Raw genomic sequence first — 18,409 nt, 5'->3', positions numbered from 1 at the left:
TTAAATGAGTGGCCTTAGCCACCCTTACGGCTAGCGCGAAGTCACTGGTTGAGGTAGCCGGGCCTCAGAGAAGGATTTGCATAAAGATAAATGTATATAGTGATTCCCGCTTATAATAAAATAATTCTTACCTTGATTGATCTTGTTGGCAAGTAAAATTTAGGGGCTTTGTTGCAACTTCATTACGTTTATCACGCGGGTAACCCGAGATCTTCGGAGCGCGCGAGCGAACGTCGAGCTGCTGCGTTCGCCGAAGCCAGCACCTCAAAATCCGCTCCCGCGACTTTATAAGTCTCTAAAATTTATGGGATATTACATTTGGTTTTACCGGGATCTGAGTGCAATCGACGAAGCCATGGCACACAATCCGATCATGATTAGATTGTTGCGGTCTAAACATAATTGTGAATTGGCTCTACAAGTTTACGAAGATTCACATAAAACCTATATACGACAAATGAAACAAACCGAAATTACTTGTAGTGGGTAAGGGCGTTGGGACATTTGCCTATTAATCCAACGTTGTAGCTGAAAACGAGAATGGGTCGCTCGCATGATGGCCACAAGAGAAGAGCCAGTCTCATCAGACTAATAAGATAGAGCTGGAAGTGAGTATCAAACTCACAAGATGGGTCTGGAAGCGAGAACCACACTCACGAGAAGGCTCATGAAGTGAAAACCACACTCGCTGGTTGGTGTCACACAGTGGGCTGGGGACATCATACCAGGAAGAGCTCGTACAGATAGATGGCCTCTCCCGGTGAAGTAATGCCTAACGGTCGTTCCGTGGGTAAAGAACAGGAGCAGCAGAAAGAGGAAGGTTTTAGTCGGTATTAATAGCGTACAATCAGTGCACTACTCAAGTCAGACGCATCTAATATCCATATGACGCATGTTGAATATTTACATGAATTTCCTTTCTCGACGAAAAAAAAGACACAAGTCACAAAGTCGATCTAGTTTATGAACATGTAGTCGAAAATTCTAAACACGACAATTGACAAAGTCTATTTTAGATCAATCACAAAAAGGAAGGGGCCAAACGAAAAAGCAAAACGATAAAAATATCATACATAGAATATAATAAATAATACTTTTTATAATTTTTATAGGGATCGTTAAATCTTGGATAACTCATGATAAATATCAAGGCAATTCATTGCGGACATTGCTTACAAGATTTATTGATATATCTAATCCTCCTAGTCCAAATTTATTAAAATACTTCGCATCAATAGCAACGTGTGAAAAAGAAAAATCTCGACTCAATCAATTGGCATCGGTAAGATCAATCGATACAATTAAAAATATGCTAGCAAATTTTATTATTTTACAGATGCATTCAGAGATTCACCGTTTTGTAAATTCAAGGGCTTATAGGGGCTTTAAGGGCTCAAAGGGGGCTTAAATAAATATATATTTCTATTTATTGTATTAAGCTGAAAAAGTGAAAAAAAATTTTTTTTCAGAAAACAGGCATAAGAGCCTTTTTCAATACCCCATTTGAAAGTACTTTGTCCAGTTAAATACTTACAAACACTTAAATTAACTTGTATCAGCCTATGAGCTCTCAGCGAAGAGCACTGAGGATATCTAAGCTGTTTGTCGTAAGATTCTAAGTGATGGCTTGACACGACTAAGTTCTAGGTCATTTCATTTTCTTCGATGGATCATTATCCATCAACGCAACCTCAAGCTAAGCATAAGATCAACTTTGACTACTTCCACATACAATTTAATAAAATATTTCATTCATTAATGATTATTTTTGATAAATTTTAACATAACATATCAAAGTATCTCAGGAAATTTTTATGGAATTTTTGAACTCCTTTTCAAACTTTGGTTTTTTGCACTTTTTCTCTAAAATGAGTTTCGAGTAAAAATGAGTTATGTTTTATATGAATATAAGTTATTTTTTGTATGAAGTAGTGGTTCAAAAATGTCATAAAAATTCCCCCATAAAAATTCATAATGGTGAAAAAAAATCAAAAACTTGATTTTTTGCAAAAAATTTTACGTTTTTTTTTCGTATAAGTAGCCATATCTTTTTTATTAAGCAAAGAATCGAAATTTTGAGTTAATTTTCTGAAAGGACATTAAATTTTACATCGAAATAGGTTCACACGAAACTTTTTGGAGGCCTCAAACCACAAAAAGAATCGCCGCGAAAACCAACAAAAAAATCAAGCAGTTTGGTCGTTAATGGGCTAAGAAGCTTTTTCAACATGTCAACTACTCCCTTGTAAGTTTTTATAATGGTTTGAGCCTCGGTTTGCCCTGGATACGCTAATATGTGTCGAAGAACGTGCAAAAATGGCCCCTAAAGCTGAGTATAGCCTTAGATTTTTAGCTGTATCTAGAAAACTTAGAGACTTTTTACATACACAAAATTAAAGGTAATTTTGTGCTCTTTAAGTTTATGCACTTACTTTTTCGGCTTAACTTTAAACTGAAAAACAAACAAAAATGTAGTGTTATCCCCGACTCAAGAGCTTACATGTTTCATAATGCAGCTTGAGTAAAAAAGTAATAAGCCCGATACAAAGTTTCATAGCCTTAAAGAGCACAAAATTACCTTTAATTTTGTGTATGTAAAAAGTCTCTAAGTCCTCCAGATACAGCTATTTGAAGTTTTACTGAACATTCAAGTATCATGTCAACTGGTGAATGAAAATGACAGATTTTATGCTTTAATTCTCAGTAAAACTTCAAACAGCTGTATTTTCGGTTCTAGAGGACTCAGAGACTTTTTATATATTCCAAATTAAAAGTAATTTTGTGCTCTTTAAGTTTATGTACTTATGTTTGAGGTTTGAGTTTGCCTAGCACGTGTAACATGTAAAAATCTAAGGCTATACTCTGCTTTAGGGGCCATTTTTGCACGTTTTTCGACATATATTAGCGTCTCCAGGGCAAACCAAGGCTCAAACCATTATAAAAACTGACGAAGGAGTAGTTGACATGTTGAGTAAGCTTCTTAAATAGTTATAGAAAAGTAAGTCCGGATCATACTTGATTATATTTTGTGTTTTTTGTCTTTTTTTTGGTCATTTTTATTGTAGAAGCCTCCTGAGTGCTCAGATCGCTTCAGGACCTATTTTTTCTGAAGATTTGGACAATTTTCAAAAAAAAAAGCTCCTGGGCACTTTTACTTTTGAGTCATTCTTCACTGAGCTACAGCTTAATGAAATATTTGCGATCTTTCATAAATTACGGAAAAATGCGAAAAAGGCCAACTTTGGAATTCTGAAAAAGGGTGATAGAAGGCTCCAATCGCTCTATAAATTTTTTCGTACATTCCTGACGTCCCAAACAATGGGTTCATCATATTAGATAAAGGAAAAAAATTTTTGAGTTGACAGAGAATCGGCCTTATGCTTGTAATCAACAACATTTTACATGGAACGTCTATGAAATAGTTTTTTAGTAATAGTTGTAACTCATTAAAAAATTTAAATTTTTATAATTTTAAGAAATTAATGAAAAGGAAAAGAAATTTCTGAAATCAATTTGTCTTCGATCAAGACTGTCTCACATTCAAGCATATTAGCACCTAATTTTCAGAAAAAAATGACGATTGTAATTTTTATAAAATGAAAAAGATTAATTATTTTAAATTTGAATATGGTAGAACCTCTTTAAAACGAACTTCTAAGAAAACGTTGAAATTAGAGTAGCTAAAGTTCAACTTATGTGTAGCTTGTGGTTGCGACCCATTCTATAACTGTATAATTGTACATTGTATTATTGCATATTAAATCATTGAGATTACTAAGTCTACGTGTAAATTTAAAATTTTTTAAAGGGAACTATATTTAAATTTATATTCTGGAGGTTTGTACTAAAGGGATCTACTGAATAAGTTTATGTTTATGGGCTATATCGCGTCAACTGTCCCCCCTCTTGGATCAGAGTTGTAATTTGATTATTCATATTTTATTCTGCTTTCCAAGGGTGAATATGAAAAAATAATTGAAACTTGATTTTCTTTGGAAAATTTGATGAGGAATTCAAATTTGATGTCAAAAATCATATTCATAAACTCCAAGTACCTTAATTTCTAAATTTCGGCCTCAGTGGCAAAAATAAACATGTTCGTATCCAGCGATATGGCCAATATTGTAATATGTTTATCGATACACCAAAATACAACTTCTGATAAATTTTGGTCATCGGCAGACAAACAGAATTCATTATTGAGCTTCATATGTGTCAATAAAACATGGTTTTTCTCTACATTTCCTCTATTCTTGCCTCATATCATGTTCAATAATGAAGTCTGTTTGTCTGCCGATGACCAAAATTTATCAGAAGTTGTATTTGGATTTAAAGAAGAAAATATTACAATATTGGCCATAACGCTGGATACGAACATGTTTATTTTTGGCTCTGAAGCTGATTTTTGGAAATTAAAATATTTGTAGGTTATGAATATAATTTTGGACATCAAATTTGAATTTTTCATCAAATTTTACATAAAAAATCATGTTTCAATAATTTTTTCATATTCACCTTTGGGAAGCAGAATAAAATATGAAAAATCAAAACAAAAAGAGGGGGGGGGGGCAGTTGACGTGATAAAGCCCCTATATATTTATTCAAGAATTTGATTTATGTTATACTTTTTTAAGGACTCATTCGTATATGAAGATTGGCGACATTGGAAATTTCCGAATTTATTAGAAGTTTTGGAAGAATTCCCTTCTGTTAAACCATATGCACCAGTATTATTACTTCATTTGACAACTTTGCAACCAAGATTTTACAGTATATCGTCATCACCGTTGAGTCATCAAAATCAAATTCATCTTACCGTTGCTGTTGTTCAATATGAAACACAAGGTATTTATATTTTTTTTTATACACCATGATTGGAAATTAGTTTAGCGCCCGAAACAGGCGTATAATCGGTGAATTATGGGACCAGGGAAAATTTTCAGAAAAATTATATGAGCAATATTAAGCGAAAAAAAAATTTATTAAAAATGCCGCGTTATTGCTTCAAAAAAACTATTGTAATCCTGGTTGCCATGGGGATCATGAAGACGCTCAACTACTACACGCGGTAAGTAATGTAAATAAACAAATAACGACAACACGTGTCTCGCTGTTGGTGACAGATGTAGGTTATGCAAGCAGCCGTATATGCTGCAATTAATGTTACGATCATCGACCTTCGTTAATAATGCTGGCCTATTCCTGCAACATGTGAGAAATTTATTATTTGTGTGTGATGATGACGAAAAAAATTCAAATCCAGTATACCGTTTTCGAGATAGCCGCTGTCATCACTACTGAACATCGTGCTAACTTTGACAAAAATCAAGCTTCAACTATAAAAATAAACTCATCCTCGAGTGCGCAATCGCTTCTAATTCATTGCGGCTTTTGTGGTTTTCATTACGTAAAGCCAACGCTTTTGAAACACAGCTAGTGCGCTTATCGCTGTGTCCTACGTACAGCTGACTGCGACTCTAGAGGATCACGAGAGCCTTAATGTCATGCTGCTTTTTGATTTTAGAGTCAAAAAGTCGAGTCTTATTGACCACGAATAGTGTGGATTGCTCTGACTCCAACGTACACTGCCCGTCATTACTTTTGCCATACTTGTGCGAAAAATGAGCAAACTTCAAAGTTTCGTAGCTCATTTTTATTAACAATTGAAGAATAAAAAATATTGCTTTTTTTGTCTCCGCTATTTCTCGTGCCATTTTAGTTAGAAGGGTCGAAGAAATATTTTAAACCTATGGATTTGTAGGCTTTAACAAGACCCATAAACTTTTCTTTTAAAGATTGTCCTTCGAGCTTTTTTCACAAATATACAGTTTTTAGTGCAAAAACGACCTTTTTTTTCGTTCGCATGTACACCGCGTTCAAAGGGCCGTAGAAAAAAATTTTACATACAAAAGAGGTTAGTTTTTATGTGTACAATAAGAAGCAATAGTTACAATCCGTTTCTGAGAAAATTTTTTTTCTCGATTTTTTATGCATGTTAACCCACCAACGCTCAAAGTGAAATTTTTTATGTTGCATTCTTTCACGCGCTCACCCCAGGCAGTTCTGTCTATTCCTCGGCCACAAAAATAGTGGGTTTTAAAGTTTCTAATAGAATGTGCCTTTAATTCTGATCCCCTCCAATAGTCTTGTTCCTCGATGGCCATCTGTCTCGCACACATGGCCTCGTGGTTCCTTCTTCGGAGTAAGGATGCCTTGTTTCCCCACTATGCATTCGAACTCCCTTGGGAGATCCTTGAATCGTGCCGGTGGCATTTCCTCCATGGTGTACCTGACCTCGCCTTTAGAGCGTTGGGACTTTTTTGCCTCGGCTATACCTTCCTCAGTGCAGTACCGAATGAAGATTGCCTGCATATCATGTTTTTTAGGGCCCACATGTACGAAGTCGAAGTGATCTATTGGGCCATATTCTACCAGAATTTTTATTGCGTCCTCTTTCGACATTTCGAGGGGTATCAGTATGTGTAGGCGTCTTGTATCCAGCTTGGCGCCGCGTTGTTTTCCACCTGGGGCTGTTTCCTTTTTTCTGGTTTCGGGTTTTGACGTGGCATCCGTCTGTTTCTGAGAGGTTTCTCCTTTCTTGTTTAGGAGGTAGACCAAGGTTTGTTGTTTCGTCTCGGTTGTCCTGTAGGTCAGGGTGACCGTAAGCTTATCCTACGGGTCTGTTAACCTGTGTGCCGATTAGACCTTTTTCTCCGGCTAGAATCCGGAGTAGGCCAAGGATTTGGCTTTCTTGCTCCGGTTTCGCCTTGTAGATTAGCACGAGCGTTTTCTCATCCAGTTGATCAAAAATATTGATTGGATTCATGGCTATTTTTTTTTCTGTTCAAACAAAAAAAAAATTTATATGGTTTGCGGCAATATAGTCATTAAACTAAAGTTATAAGAGCATTATCTACATTATTGACTGGCGTATTTTCAAATTCGCGTAACGCGTTACATGTTGCTACATGGAGGGAGTAGGTGTCCCATTCCACCTGGAACCCACAATCTTTATGAAAGGTCAGAACTGTTTGTCCCTGGTATTTGGTTTTCATATTTCTTTCCCGCGCAAATATGGCTTTCCACATTTTGTGAAAGTTTTTGTACGCGTTTTTTGCATGCCTCGGATTAAAATATTTAATGTAGGCAAAGGTGGGTTTATGTTTCCTATTATTAACAATATTATAATATTCTATAGCTCCGGTAAAATGCTCTAGCAAAATATATACAATATTTTCGATGGGTAGGTCTGCGGGGATAGTGCAAAATATTCTATCGGTAGTGTTTCTATTACTCTGCTCATTTCTGATTTGATAACCGTCAGGTACGATTAATTGGGTTATCGACGTAGCTGGTGGTGCAGCTGGTGTTGGGGGCTGACATCATTGGGGTGATCGGTGTAGCTGGTAATGCAGCCGGTATCGAGGTTCATAGGATTGGGACTGTCAGTGCTGCGGATGGGGCCTGTACTGTAGGTTCCGGTGTCGGTGTCCAGTAGGCATACGGGAAATAGTATATTTCCACGGTTTTGCTATAGTACTTCAGGAGTGTCGCAATTGGGGTCTCTTCGTTGATGGTAGAGCCCAATACTTTCCGTCCGTCCGTGGCCATGATGTTAAGTTCCTATAATGAGTTGCTCATTAGTTCTTTCAGATTTTGCGTTATCTTTCTTAAATAAGTACGTTCTGACCGGTTATTTCGCTCATTTCTTGTTCGTGTGGGCTTTCTTCCGTCGATTTTCTGTCTATCACTTAATTCAAGAGACCCAAATTTGACGCTTTGTTTAGTAGATTTTGCGATTTCGTAAAGATAGTGGTAGATGGTCGAAAAATTCTGAAAAAATTCAAGCAGATTCTTTGAAAAATTTAAAAACTTTTGATTGTCCCATTTTTTCGTTTCAGTACTTCTATTTCGATATAGAAAATAACAAAGATTTTTTTATAATGTGGAAAGTCCTCTACAAAATGGGCCCTAAGGCCCATTGGATCAAACTAAGCACAGGGAGCTTCAGTATTGGGTACCAAGAGACCGCAAAAAAATTTTGGAGCAAATCCATGACCCGCACCTGAAAAACTCTCCTTGTGAGTCTAATTTCTGCCGTAGGGGGTTTTTGGGGTCGCTGAAAATGAATATCACAACGAAAATGTACCACGATGTACCTGGGGCCCAGGGTGACTCTTGTATTGATTTGGCCCTGTTTTGTGCTTTATTTCCTTGTCTATTTCTATCTTTTCGGGTTTCATTATCGAATATAGCCATTACCCGTCATGACTAAGGTAGTGCGCCATTGTGTGTCCAAATTTGAGGTTACCATTATTAGACAATATTTCAAGTTAGTATTCGATGGATTGATGACCAAATTAATTTCGCACTGCTTACTGAGGTATGCCTCTTTTATAGATGATTGTATTGGACAGATATAATTAGAGTGCCCCTGCAAACACCTGTCCAAATTTTCAGTATCGTACATTATGTATTGGTTACGATTTTTACTTATGTAAGGAAGTGGACGCCAGTACAGAGTCCGGCGGTATTCCTTCCTTGTGTCCTAATCCTGACCCGCGTCGAGAGAGACGTATGAGTATCGCGAGCCGATGTAATCCGGATCGCGCCGTTCACCCGAGCGCCGAATTTGTAGCGAGAGACGCGCGACCCGTGCGTAAGATTCTCGTGCCTAATGAAGAGAGAGCAGACGAAAAGCTGTTATAGGAGGGAGGCCTGATCTGACTGACGGGCCTACGTGTGCGAGACGGCGGAATCACTCTGTGCTGGTCCGTGCGTAGCGACGCATATATTATAGCCTAGTTCTGCGTTGAGTGCGAGTGTGTGTCCGTGCGAGCTGCTCCTGGAGGAACTGTGTGACCTGGCTCTCCTCTCGTCGGCCCTAGCTTCTTTCGCAGTCACATTTGGCCTGAAGTATCCACGAACCAACATCGTCAGCGAATGTAAGTCGCCTATATCTCTCTCGCGTAATGCGCCATAACTATCTCTGTTCGTTACGCTCGATCTCTCTCGACATCGTCCCCACGTAGCCCAAACTCACGACCGCCGTGTCTGCCGCTCTAGCCGAGATGGCCTAATCGCGTGTGTACTTTGTAACGGAAGAAACGTATATGTCAATCGCGTGTTGAAGTCCCAATAACTGTAATCATCGATTTATTGAATGTAATAGATATAATCAGGCGTCACATTGGTGACTGGCGCATTTCTAATAATAAATTAAGCCTTTTTATGTTGTTGCCTTTTTACATGATCGAGTGAGTTATTTCGACACCCCGATTTTATTCCGTTTACAGCACCGCAAGATTTCGCCGGATCATTCGCTCGCATCCCGAGGGCGAACGGTTACACTTAATAGCAAAAGCGGATGTGTTGGGCGCATAAATGCTGCGCTGACAGTTACATTCTCCCGTGAGATTTGAGGTATTTCTAAAGGGTGTAATTAACATAAGGTGTAATGGTTTCTTTCGGTTGACGGTATATTAATAATTTTAATAGTACGTTTATCTATTGTTACGTGGGGGATAGGAGAGGATGAATAATAAATAATAAATGCTGGAGGAATTACTGGTTAAATGGCCAAAAAGGGGAAGAGAGAGTTCATGCATCGACTTCGAACTTTAAACGAGAACTGCCTGGGCTATCGGCATAGGTGGCTAATTGCCACCTGAGCCGGTCGCAAAGAAAGGAAGTCACGAGGCGCGAAGTCAGCAATAAGCATGCTGATGCTTCGCGGTTCCCCGTGACACGACTGAGGTTGCTACTAGTCGACCACGGCGAGTTAAAAAATTAAAATAAAAATAATTGAATCTCTCTCTTTTCCTTGTATATCTAAGCCTTATATTTATTAATTTTATCAATTTTATCAATTAATAACTGATAGAATGTATAATAAAATATTCTCTTTTTTTTATCTATTATATAGATTTATCAAGTTTTCCTTTCATTATTTTGCTTAACATTTTTGATTTCCATATCATTTTAAACAAAAAATTACTCGAGCGGTCAGGCTTATAATAATTATTATAAAATATTCATATAAAAGATGGTTTAAATTATAAAACTTAAGCTTAGATCGGCCTGCGAGTGGTCAGGCTTATAGTTAATATTATCTACTCTTTCTAAGTAACGAAGTGCAGCGATTCTGCATATGTGCAGCTACCTGGCACATACACGGAGCTGTATGTGTCTTTGTTTTAAGTCTGCATCTCCAATTTCGCAGGCGCATCTCCGGTGCATAGGACTTGTGCTGTAAGCTACTGCTCAGTTTTACTTTAGCTTTTACTGTGCTAGTATCGCTTGTTCTAGTTCTTCTGCACATATAACAGTGAAAAAAAAATGTCGCCAAAAAATATTTTAACAATGCCGGTCGGTACTGGTGCCCTCGCCCGGATGTTCACCATCCAAATAAACCCAAAAAAAATGCAGTCGAGTTCCTGATCGCCGGTGATATCATTGTAAGTATTACTTTACATTAATAAATCTATACTTATATTAATAGTTATATTAAATTAATACATTATTTATAGAATATATTTTTTTTCTCTCTCTCCTTATTTTTTTCTTCTTAATTCAATCATAAATAATAATTCTTTTATTCTAATTTAAAAAATTTTTTCCTCGTATACATAATTATAATTCCCCATTGTTTTTTTGTTCTAGGCCTCGTACAGCTGATATGCAAAATGCCATATCGAAGACTGGAATGCGGAGGTTGGGAAAGAGATCCCCATCTGAGGGGAGTGTCATCGCCCGATAGACACTCCGGCGCAATATATCTATGGCCCGCTCCACATGTAGGAGCGCACACTCAGCCATATATTGCAACGTATTTTGGCTCATTGAGCGAGCGCAAGCGTTGAAGTGCCTGCTCGACGCGAGTACTCGCATACTTGGTTCAGCAGAGGACTCGGGTAGCTTGCCGCTTTCACGTCGAGGTGTGCTGGAATCAGACTTACCGATGCGGGGGAATTTCTGCAGCTCTCGTACTTACTTTTATATAAAGGATTAGACCCGGGCGTACGTTGCACGGTGAGCCACGGCGGGTCTATTTACACGTAATTGTATCTTACGCGCCTGAAAAGTTAGAATCGGGAAGGTGCGTAAGAGACAAAAGGTTGACGATCGGACTTGTAATGTTTCGTACAGTTATTGTTTTTTATTGAATAAATAAATAGTAAGGAAATATGCGTCTGTTTTTATTATAGACGACTTAATCGTTTTTACGAAATAAATAATCAATTAATTAAACTAATGAATCGATTTTACGCAGAGACGTCGCGACAGCTTTACAATTATCACTTGTATTCAGTAAACAAAATATCTAATACCGCGATACAATAAGCTTTACCGGTGGTAGAACGCTGTTGGTCGACGGCTGCTGGGTTGAACTCCCTGGGGCTGACGTAGATCAGTATAGTAGCTGCTTGGCTGTGAAAGAAAACGGGAACTTCCGCTGCTGTTGCTGGTACGCTGCTTGGCTCTTCCTTCACCCTGGTTCGACGGAGATAAAGAAATCGCGATCGCGCACACAAGGATGTTACGGTATACTGTAAATTCGCGACTGGGAAATTGGGAAAACGGATAGATCGCAATCGTATTGCTACGAGAGTTAGTTTAAGTACAAAATAGTTTCTCAAGCGAAAATGCAAGTACATGAGTACGTTTTCGTATGAGCTATTAATTTGTACAAGAACTTTACGCAAAAGGCTTACGCACTCGTACGCCCTTGGGCGGCAGCGGTAGATGGCCTTCGGAAAATTAGGAAGTTCTTCGCCACTAACGATCAGTCAGTGGCAAAGAATGATAATTGAGAACACCAAATACTATGGGGGGTATTAGTGTTATATTCAAATTATCAATGCCTTGCATTACGTTGTCGCGCTCCTTAAATAGGTCAAGGAGACGCGCTCTTCTCGCGCTCGCTCCTGGAGTCGAGCCGCCGGGATTCTCCCACTAATTACGATTCCGCTGCTGCGCGCACTGGAATCGCAATTAGTGCGACAAGGATGAAATTTCGGCAATACGTGCCGAGTGCATCACGTGGGCTTCCTTTGTCCTCCGCTGATGCTGCGTGGGGGTCCGGCGTCTTCTCTCTCTCTGCTCTGCTCGAGACTCTCCTCTCCTCGAGCGCTCGTATCGAGTGCTCGCGCGCACTGTATGTTGGCGTGTTGCCACACTTGCAGGCGCAAGTCGAAAAATACGTTGCAATATATGAAAAACTATTATAACAATAATCATATGTAAAACTACCATTATACATAATATACAATACTATACTATATTGTAATAATAAAAGAAATTCTTTATATTAAATAAATATTGTTACATTTTTATAACCTGTCATCTCCTATTCCTCTTTTCTTTCATAAAATAATTAATTTTCATTTTCCCATTTTAAATTTTAAATTTTCAGTTTTCAATTTTCAAAAATTTTTTTCCAAATTTTCAATTTTAAAATTTTTAACAATTATTAATTGTTTAACAATTAAATTAAATATTCTTCGTGAGCACCACAATATTACAATAAAAACATAAAATAAACTGCTAAATTTTACTTCAATAAATGCGCGACACACATGCCTCATATCAAATTGTAACCGATATCTTTCTCATGAGGAGAAGCGCGTATTGTATTACATGCGCAGCATATACTTATTACAAAATTAAAAAATAGAACAAATATTTTACAAATTATAACCTTAATTTTACAAATGTTTTTGCGCTTATCAGACTCGCAGTCCACATACGCCGAAAAACTCGCAGAGTATCAGGCACGCCTCTATATTGGGGCGAGCAATGATACATTCCACGTTCATTGGAGGGTGTACCTTGATATTTTTCAATTTCCCGAGCATTTCCTTTCTCTGTTTATCATAGAGCCGGCAGTTCCAAAGAGCGTGATTCACGTTTTCGTCTTCGCGACCGCACCTGCAGCGTGAGTCTGAGATGATGTTCTTTCTCTCAAGTGACTCAGCTAGGCTGGTGTGGTTGGCTCGCATTCTATTTATAGTGACGATGTGCTGTCGGGATAGCTTCGTCCCGGAGAACCATGGGGTCGAGCGAGTGCTGTGGAAATACGCGAAGTATTGTCTTCCTTTATCCATCCGCCTCGTTCCTTCCGTTGCTGTTATTTTTGGCCGTGCGTGTAAAGCTTTCCGATAAATCCGAAAAAGGGACCAGAGCATATACTTATAATAAGCCTAATACATAATGGTGATGGCAAAATATACTTTCTCTCTTTTTTCCTCTTTCTTTTCTTTTATAACATTTAATCATTTATTATACTAAAAATTTTATAATATACTCTTATAAAAGAGAATATAATTGATATTATATTCCAAAAAAAAAAAAAATAGATTTTGTGATACGTAGGCTGGCAATTTATTTAACTCAAATATTATTTATTCAAAATCATTGCACTGTCTCCCGTTCACGGTGCATTTGAGCTCATCATTTTTTTTTTTTTTTTCATTATGACAAAGTAGTTCTTTTTCTTGGCGAGCGCTTCAATCGGCTTATGTTCGTATGCGATACATTCGGCCGATCGGTTGCAATACCACACGTTTGGTGGTCGAGTTATAGCTTCGATGAGCCGTTTTGTGTTTATGCTTGCTGCGCTGCCTCAGCTGTGTATGTTGCGCATGTTGTGTGCTATGCATTACCAGCTATATAAGCTGTGTTGTGCTATATAATATAGTATATATAAGGTGTGCGCTATGCTATGTGCCAGGTGCATCATTCTGCATTACTGTATGCACAGTGCTGTATATGTCTTAATGCGCTATTCGACGTACTGATGTGCTCTGCTTTACCCGCAAAAGCCTGTGTTTAATTGACACGTTGCTCAGGCGTTGCATTTTTCGCGGCTCATCCTATAACTTTTATGCTTATTTGCTTGATGCGCTGGCCATGAAATACTATTTTAAATAATACTAATTTTAAATTTTTTTTCTACCGTGCATGAGAGGAATACAATTTCAATAAAAATATAAAACTGAAATTCCTGAAGATTGCCATTAGCCAGTATTAAAACATAGTCTATTTGATAACTTTAATCTTACTTTATAATTAATTTAATAAAGTTAATCCTAAAATACTTATAAAACTTATAAAACCTATGTATAAAGTAACCTTTATTTGGCACACTTCCTTGGTAAATATATTTAATATATTGGAATTTTATATATTTCATCAAATAAATTACACAGGCAAACAAAAAAAAAAAAAATGCTCAGTCTCAGAGGCCGGACCCAGTAGACTTTATGTTTTTGGGGTCGCTGAATCCGAATCCGTCGTCGGTTTTTCGCCATCAGATCGATTTAAGGTCATTTGAAGGTCATTCAAAGGTCAAATCATGTAAAATAGGTTTTAAAATCTGAAACTATTCCTATATAGGTTTTTGAGGATGCTGAATTCAAATCTGAAGTCAGGTGACCTCTACGACCTTACTTTCAAGGTCATTTGAAGGTCAAACTTAGAAAATGCGATATAAAAATCCGAAAAATATATTTTTTTATGTTTTGAAAGTCGCTGAATTCAAATTCAAGGTCATTTTGACTCTATGTTGACATCTAAAGGTCATTTAGAGGTCATTTGTAGGTCAAATCATAAAAAACAGGTTAAAAAATTGGAAAAAAACTCCTATATGGGTTTTTGAGGATGCTGAATTCAAATCTAAAGTCAGATGACCTCTCAGACCTCACCTTCGAGGTCATTTGAAGGTCAAACATAATAAATTCGATATAAAAGTCCGAAAAACATATTTTTTATGTTTCAAGGGTCGGTGAATTTGAATCAAAGTTCATTTCCACTATACTGACTAATTTTAAGCTTATTTCAAGATTGAATTAATGAAAAGAGGGCAAAACTTGATAAAATATTGTTAATTTTGCATGCCTGTTTACCTTTTTCTTTTATAACGCACCTTTTTTTCTTCAAACGATCGGCGTAAAGGTTGCCGTTTGCGTTTAGTTCCTCTACGTTGGCTCTCTCTCTTCAACATCCAGCAGTAATCAGCCATCATTGCAACATCCCATCTACCTTGATATCGCTGCTCCATATGTTTAATATCTTGATGGAATCGTTCTCCTTGTTCGTCGCTAAAATCACCGCAGTTTTTCGGGAACTCATCTGAATGGTTATGCAAGAAATGCAGTTTGTAAGACATATTACATTTCATTTCACCGAAATTGTTTATCATTGTTGATATTAAAACTTTGTAATCATCGCTTCTGCGATTACCTAGAAAATTTTCCACAACATTTTTGAAGCTATGCCATGCAGCTTTCTGAACCTCAGTCATCTTAGTTGGAAAATTGTCATCTTTCAGCATTTTTCTTATTTCTGGTCCATCGAATATTCCTTCTTTTAATTTGGCATCAGATTTAAAGGAAAATTTAGATTCTAAATATTTGTAACCATTCATCACTCTCACTCAAAGCTTTTACAAATTGTTTCATAATGCCCAATTTAATATGTAAAGGAGGTAGTAAAACTTTTCTAGGGTCTACTAACGAACTGTTAATAACATTATGATGTCCAGCTTCTAAAGAATTTCTCTCAGTCCACTTGTGGTCGGTGTAATGGTTTTTACGATCTCTGCTGTCCCACAAGCACTTGAAACATGGGTACTTTGTAAATCCAGATTGCTGTCCCATCAGCATACCAAAAACTTTCAAGCCCCAACATATTAGTCATTTATTTTCTTGGTAGTTGATGCTCTCTAATAGAATCTTCATACTTCCATATGTTTCTTTCATAGTTGTACTGTGAGCAATAGGAATAGACGCAAACTTATTAGTATTATGCAACAATACAGCTTTTAAGCTCCTTTTCGAAGAATCAATAAAAAGTCTCCATTCGTCGGTTTTATAAATATTACATTTAATTTCTCTCATTAGACCTTCAACATTATTGCAATAAACTAATTTCTCATCATCAACCTTTTTTTCTTCAAAATATTTCTTAAAACTTTCATTTCTGGTTCTATAATACGTAGCATTTGTACCATTTTCCAGCATATTTTTGCGTTTTAAAGTGGAAGCTAAATACTCTGCTCCATCTTTAGGTAACCCTAAGTCCCTTACTAAATCATTCAATTCAGCTTGCGAGAACTTTTTTACTAATGTAGATTTTTCTGTAAATGGTAAAAACTCGTTCCTTAAATCTTCTTCCTCTTCGTCTTCAGACCATTCTTCATAACTATCACATTCCTCATCAAAGTTATCGTCTATTGTATTCTTTTGTTCAAAGTTATGGTCATCAGGTTCGGATTCAATCGATAAAGTTTCAAGAGCATTCATATGCTCGTTTACATCTATCTCTTCCACTTTCTTTACAGCTGTCCCCACTGAGCTCACCTGTGCGTATATGATTTTGTTTCTTGTTGCTTTATTATACCCACGAGTGTCATTTTGACAAAAATAGCATTTATTTTCGTTCGAAGGCTGTTTCCATACCGTTGGTTGACTGTATTTTATGTGAACATCTTTTTTTGTACTTTCCTATTGAGAAAACATTTTGCGACATTTTGAGCAAACACTATTAGGGGTCCAACTGTGATTGGTTATATCGGTATCTAATTTGAAGCAATTTTTATAAATTTGTTTGAGTTTTTCAGTGAATTTTCGCCGATCATATTGTCTAGGAATAAATTCCGCACATGCATAGCAAAATGCATCAAGATTTTTTGTACAAATATGTTTAGTAGAAGTTTTAGGTTGTGAGTTATAGTTTTTCATAGTTATATATTAAACCCGCACGATAGGGATCCTGGTCCGATTGCAGGTGAGTCTGCCGTCCCAGAGGTGATAACCCTTATACCTCTCCAGGGCTAAGTATAAGGGCTTTCTGACTTTGACGAGGACAATGTCAACTCGTCGTCGGACACACTACGGCTTCATCCTCACACCCTATCGCCCCCCTGCAAGGCAGTGCAGTTCCACTGGCATCGTTACCTCGAAAAGCAGATGTTCGGATCATTCTACACATCCCATTTCGGGCAGTTGTCACCGACATCAAACTTATCGAGGCAGCAGGAAAGGACAAGAAGATAGCAAGGTGTATTAGGATAAGAGGTAATTCAACAGAACCTTATATTTTTCCATATTAATGACATGAACGTAGACAGTGCCATCACTACAAACACTACGTTACATAGTGTAAAGATGAGTAATATCACCATGTCTGTTCACGTTATTAATACAGACAAATATGACGTTTTGTCCTTTTACCTCTCATGCCGATCCACCTTACTTTTCTCTACTTACTTATAAGAATATACTTATAGTCAATTTATTTTTACACAGCGAACATTGTTTCACAAAATTTTAAAATGCATGAATATATCGTTTTGAATGAAAGTAAAATCCATTGAAAGGACATTTTTTTCGTTTTTGTGACACAATTACACAGTGAAAAATCAAAAAACTAAAATTATATTCATATGCAATGGAGTCCTATAAAAAGTTAGACTGAAACTATGTCAACAAATATATGATGAAATACATAATAAATAGAAGCATAATATAATATACTGCAGCCAACAGCTCAAACTCAAAATCTGCTCTCAATTCAGAATCACTCAATTCAGCTGAATTTCACAGTCTGAAGAATACATCACGGAATATTTCCTGTTTATTGCTTAAACCTTCTTCCTCTTCTAGTTCAGTTCGTTTCATATTGCCCAAATTAATATTAGTCCGGGCGCTGGTGACATTTGAGTGGACTTACGAGATCCCCTCGGCGAGTTGACGGATTTCTATGTTTTTTGGGTCGCTGAAACCGAATTTGAAGGTCGCCAGGCCGAAATCCTGGTCAATTTTTTGTTATAAACAAATTAATTGTTTAAACAGCCATATCTTGAAAAATATTGAAGATAGATTAAAACGATTTGTTTTTATTTTATTCGTCTTTGAAAAAAAAAGAAATTCCATTAAATTAATTGAAAATCCGTCCACTAGAAAAAAAGTTATGCAATAATTAGTGTAAAATACGTCTTTTTTCACCTTTCAACCTCTGTAACTTTGCTCGTATTAGTGCGATCGAGCTCCTGGACGTCTCATTTTAAAGGTAATAACCTACAGAATGATGTAACATAATTTTTATGTAGGTAAAATTGTTTATAATGCAATCTGTAGACGTGTATAAACGTAATTTTATGGCTCTGACGTACTTTCCATTTGTTTATACGCGTTTTTTGCTGAGATGAATTATTAAAACAACGTGGTAACTTAGTTCAAATGAAAGTACATAATTTGTTTATAACAAAAAATTGACCAGGATTTCAGCCTGGCGACCTTCCAATTCGGTTTCAGCGACCCAAAAAACATAGAAATCCGTCAACTCGCCGAGGGGATCTCGTAAGTCCACTCAAATGTCACCAGCGCCCGGACTATATGTAAAGGAG

General features: G+C 37.0%; 1 protein-coding gene across 1 annotated transcript in view; it reads left to right on the top strand.

Annotated features, from left to right (window-relative positions):
• Nucleotides 1–747: 747 nt before the first annotated feature.
• Nucleotides 748–18,409, top strand: part of LOC106656749 (nitric oxide synthase, salivary gland) — a 63,600-nt gene continuing 45,938 nt past the window's right edge. Inside the window, exons 1-3 of the mRNA XM_023460223.1 lie at nt 748–820; nt 1,113–1,282; nt 4,635–4,845. Of these exons, the coding sequence (XP_023315991.1) occupies nt 748–820; nt 1,113–1,282; nt 4,635–4,845 (454 nt within the window). The remainder of the gene's footprint in view (nt 821–1,112; nt 1,283–4,634; nt 4,846–18,409) is intronic.

This window comes from Trichogramma pretiosum, unplaced genomic scaffold (assembly GCF_000599845.2).
Source record: "Trichogramma pretiosum strain Unisexual culture from Peru unplaced genomic scaffold, Tpre_2.0 scaffold176, whole genome shotgun sequence".
In the NCBI taxonomy this organism is placed as follows: Eukaryota; Metazoa; Arthropoda; class Insecta; order Hymenoptera; family Trichogrammatidae; genus Trichogramma; species Trichogramma pretiosum.
This window is presented reverse-complemented; position numbering and strand designations above follow the sequence as displayed.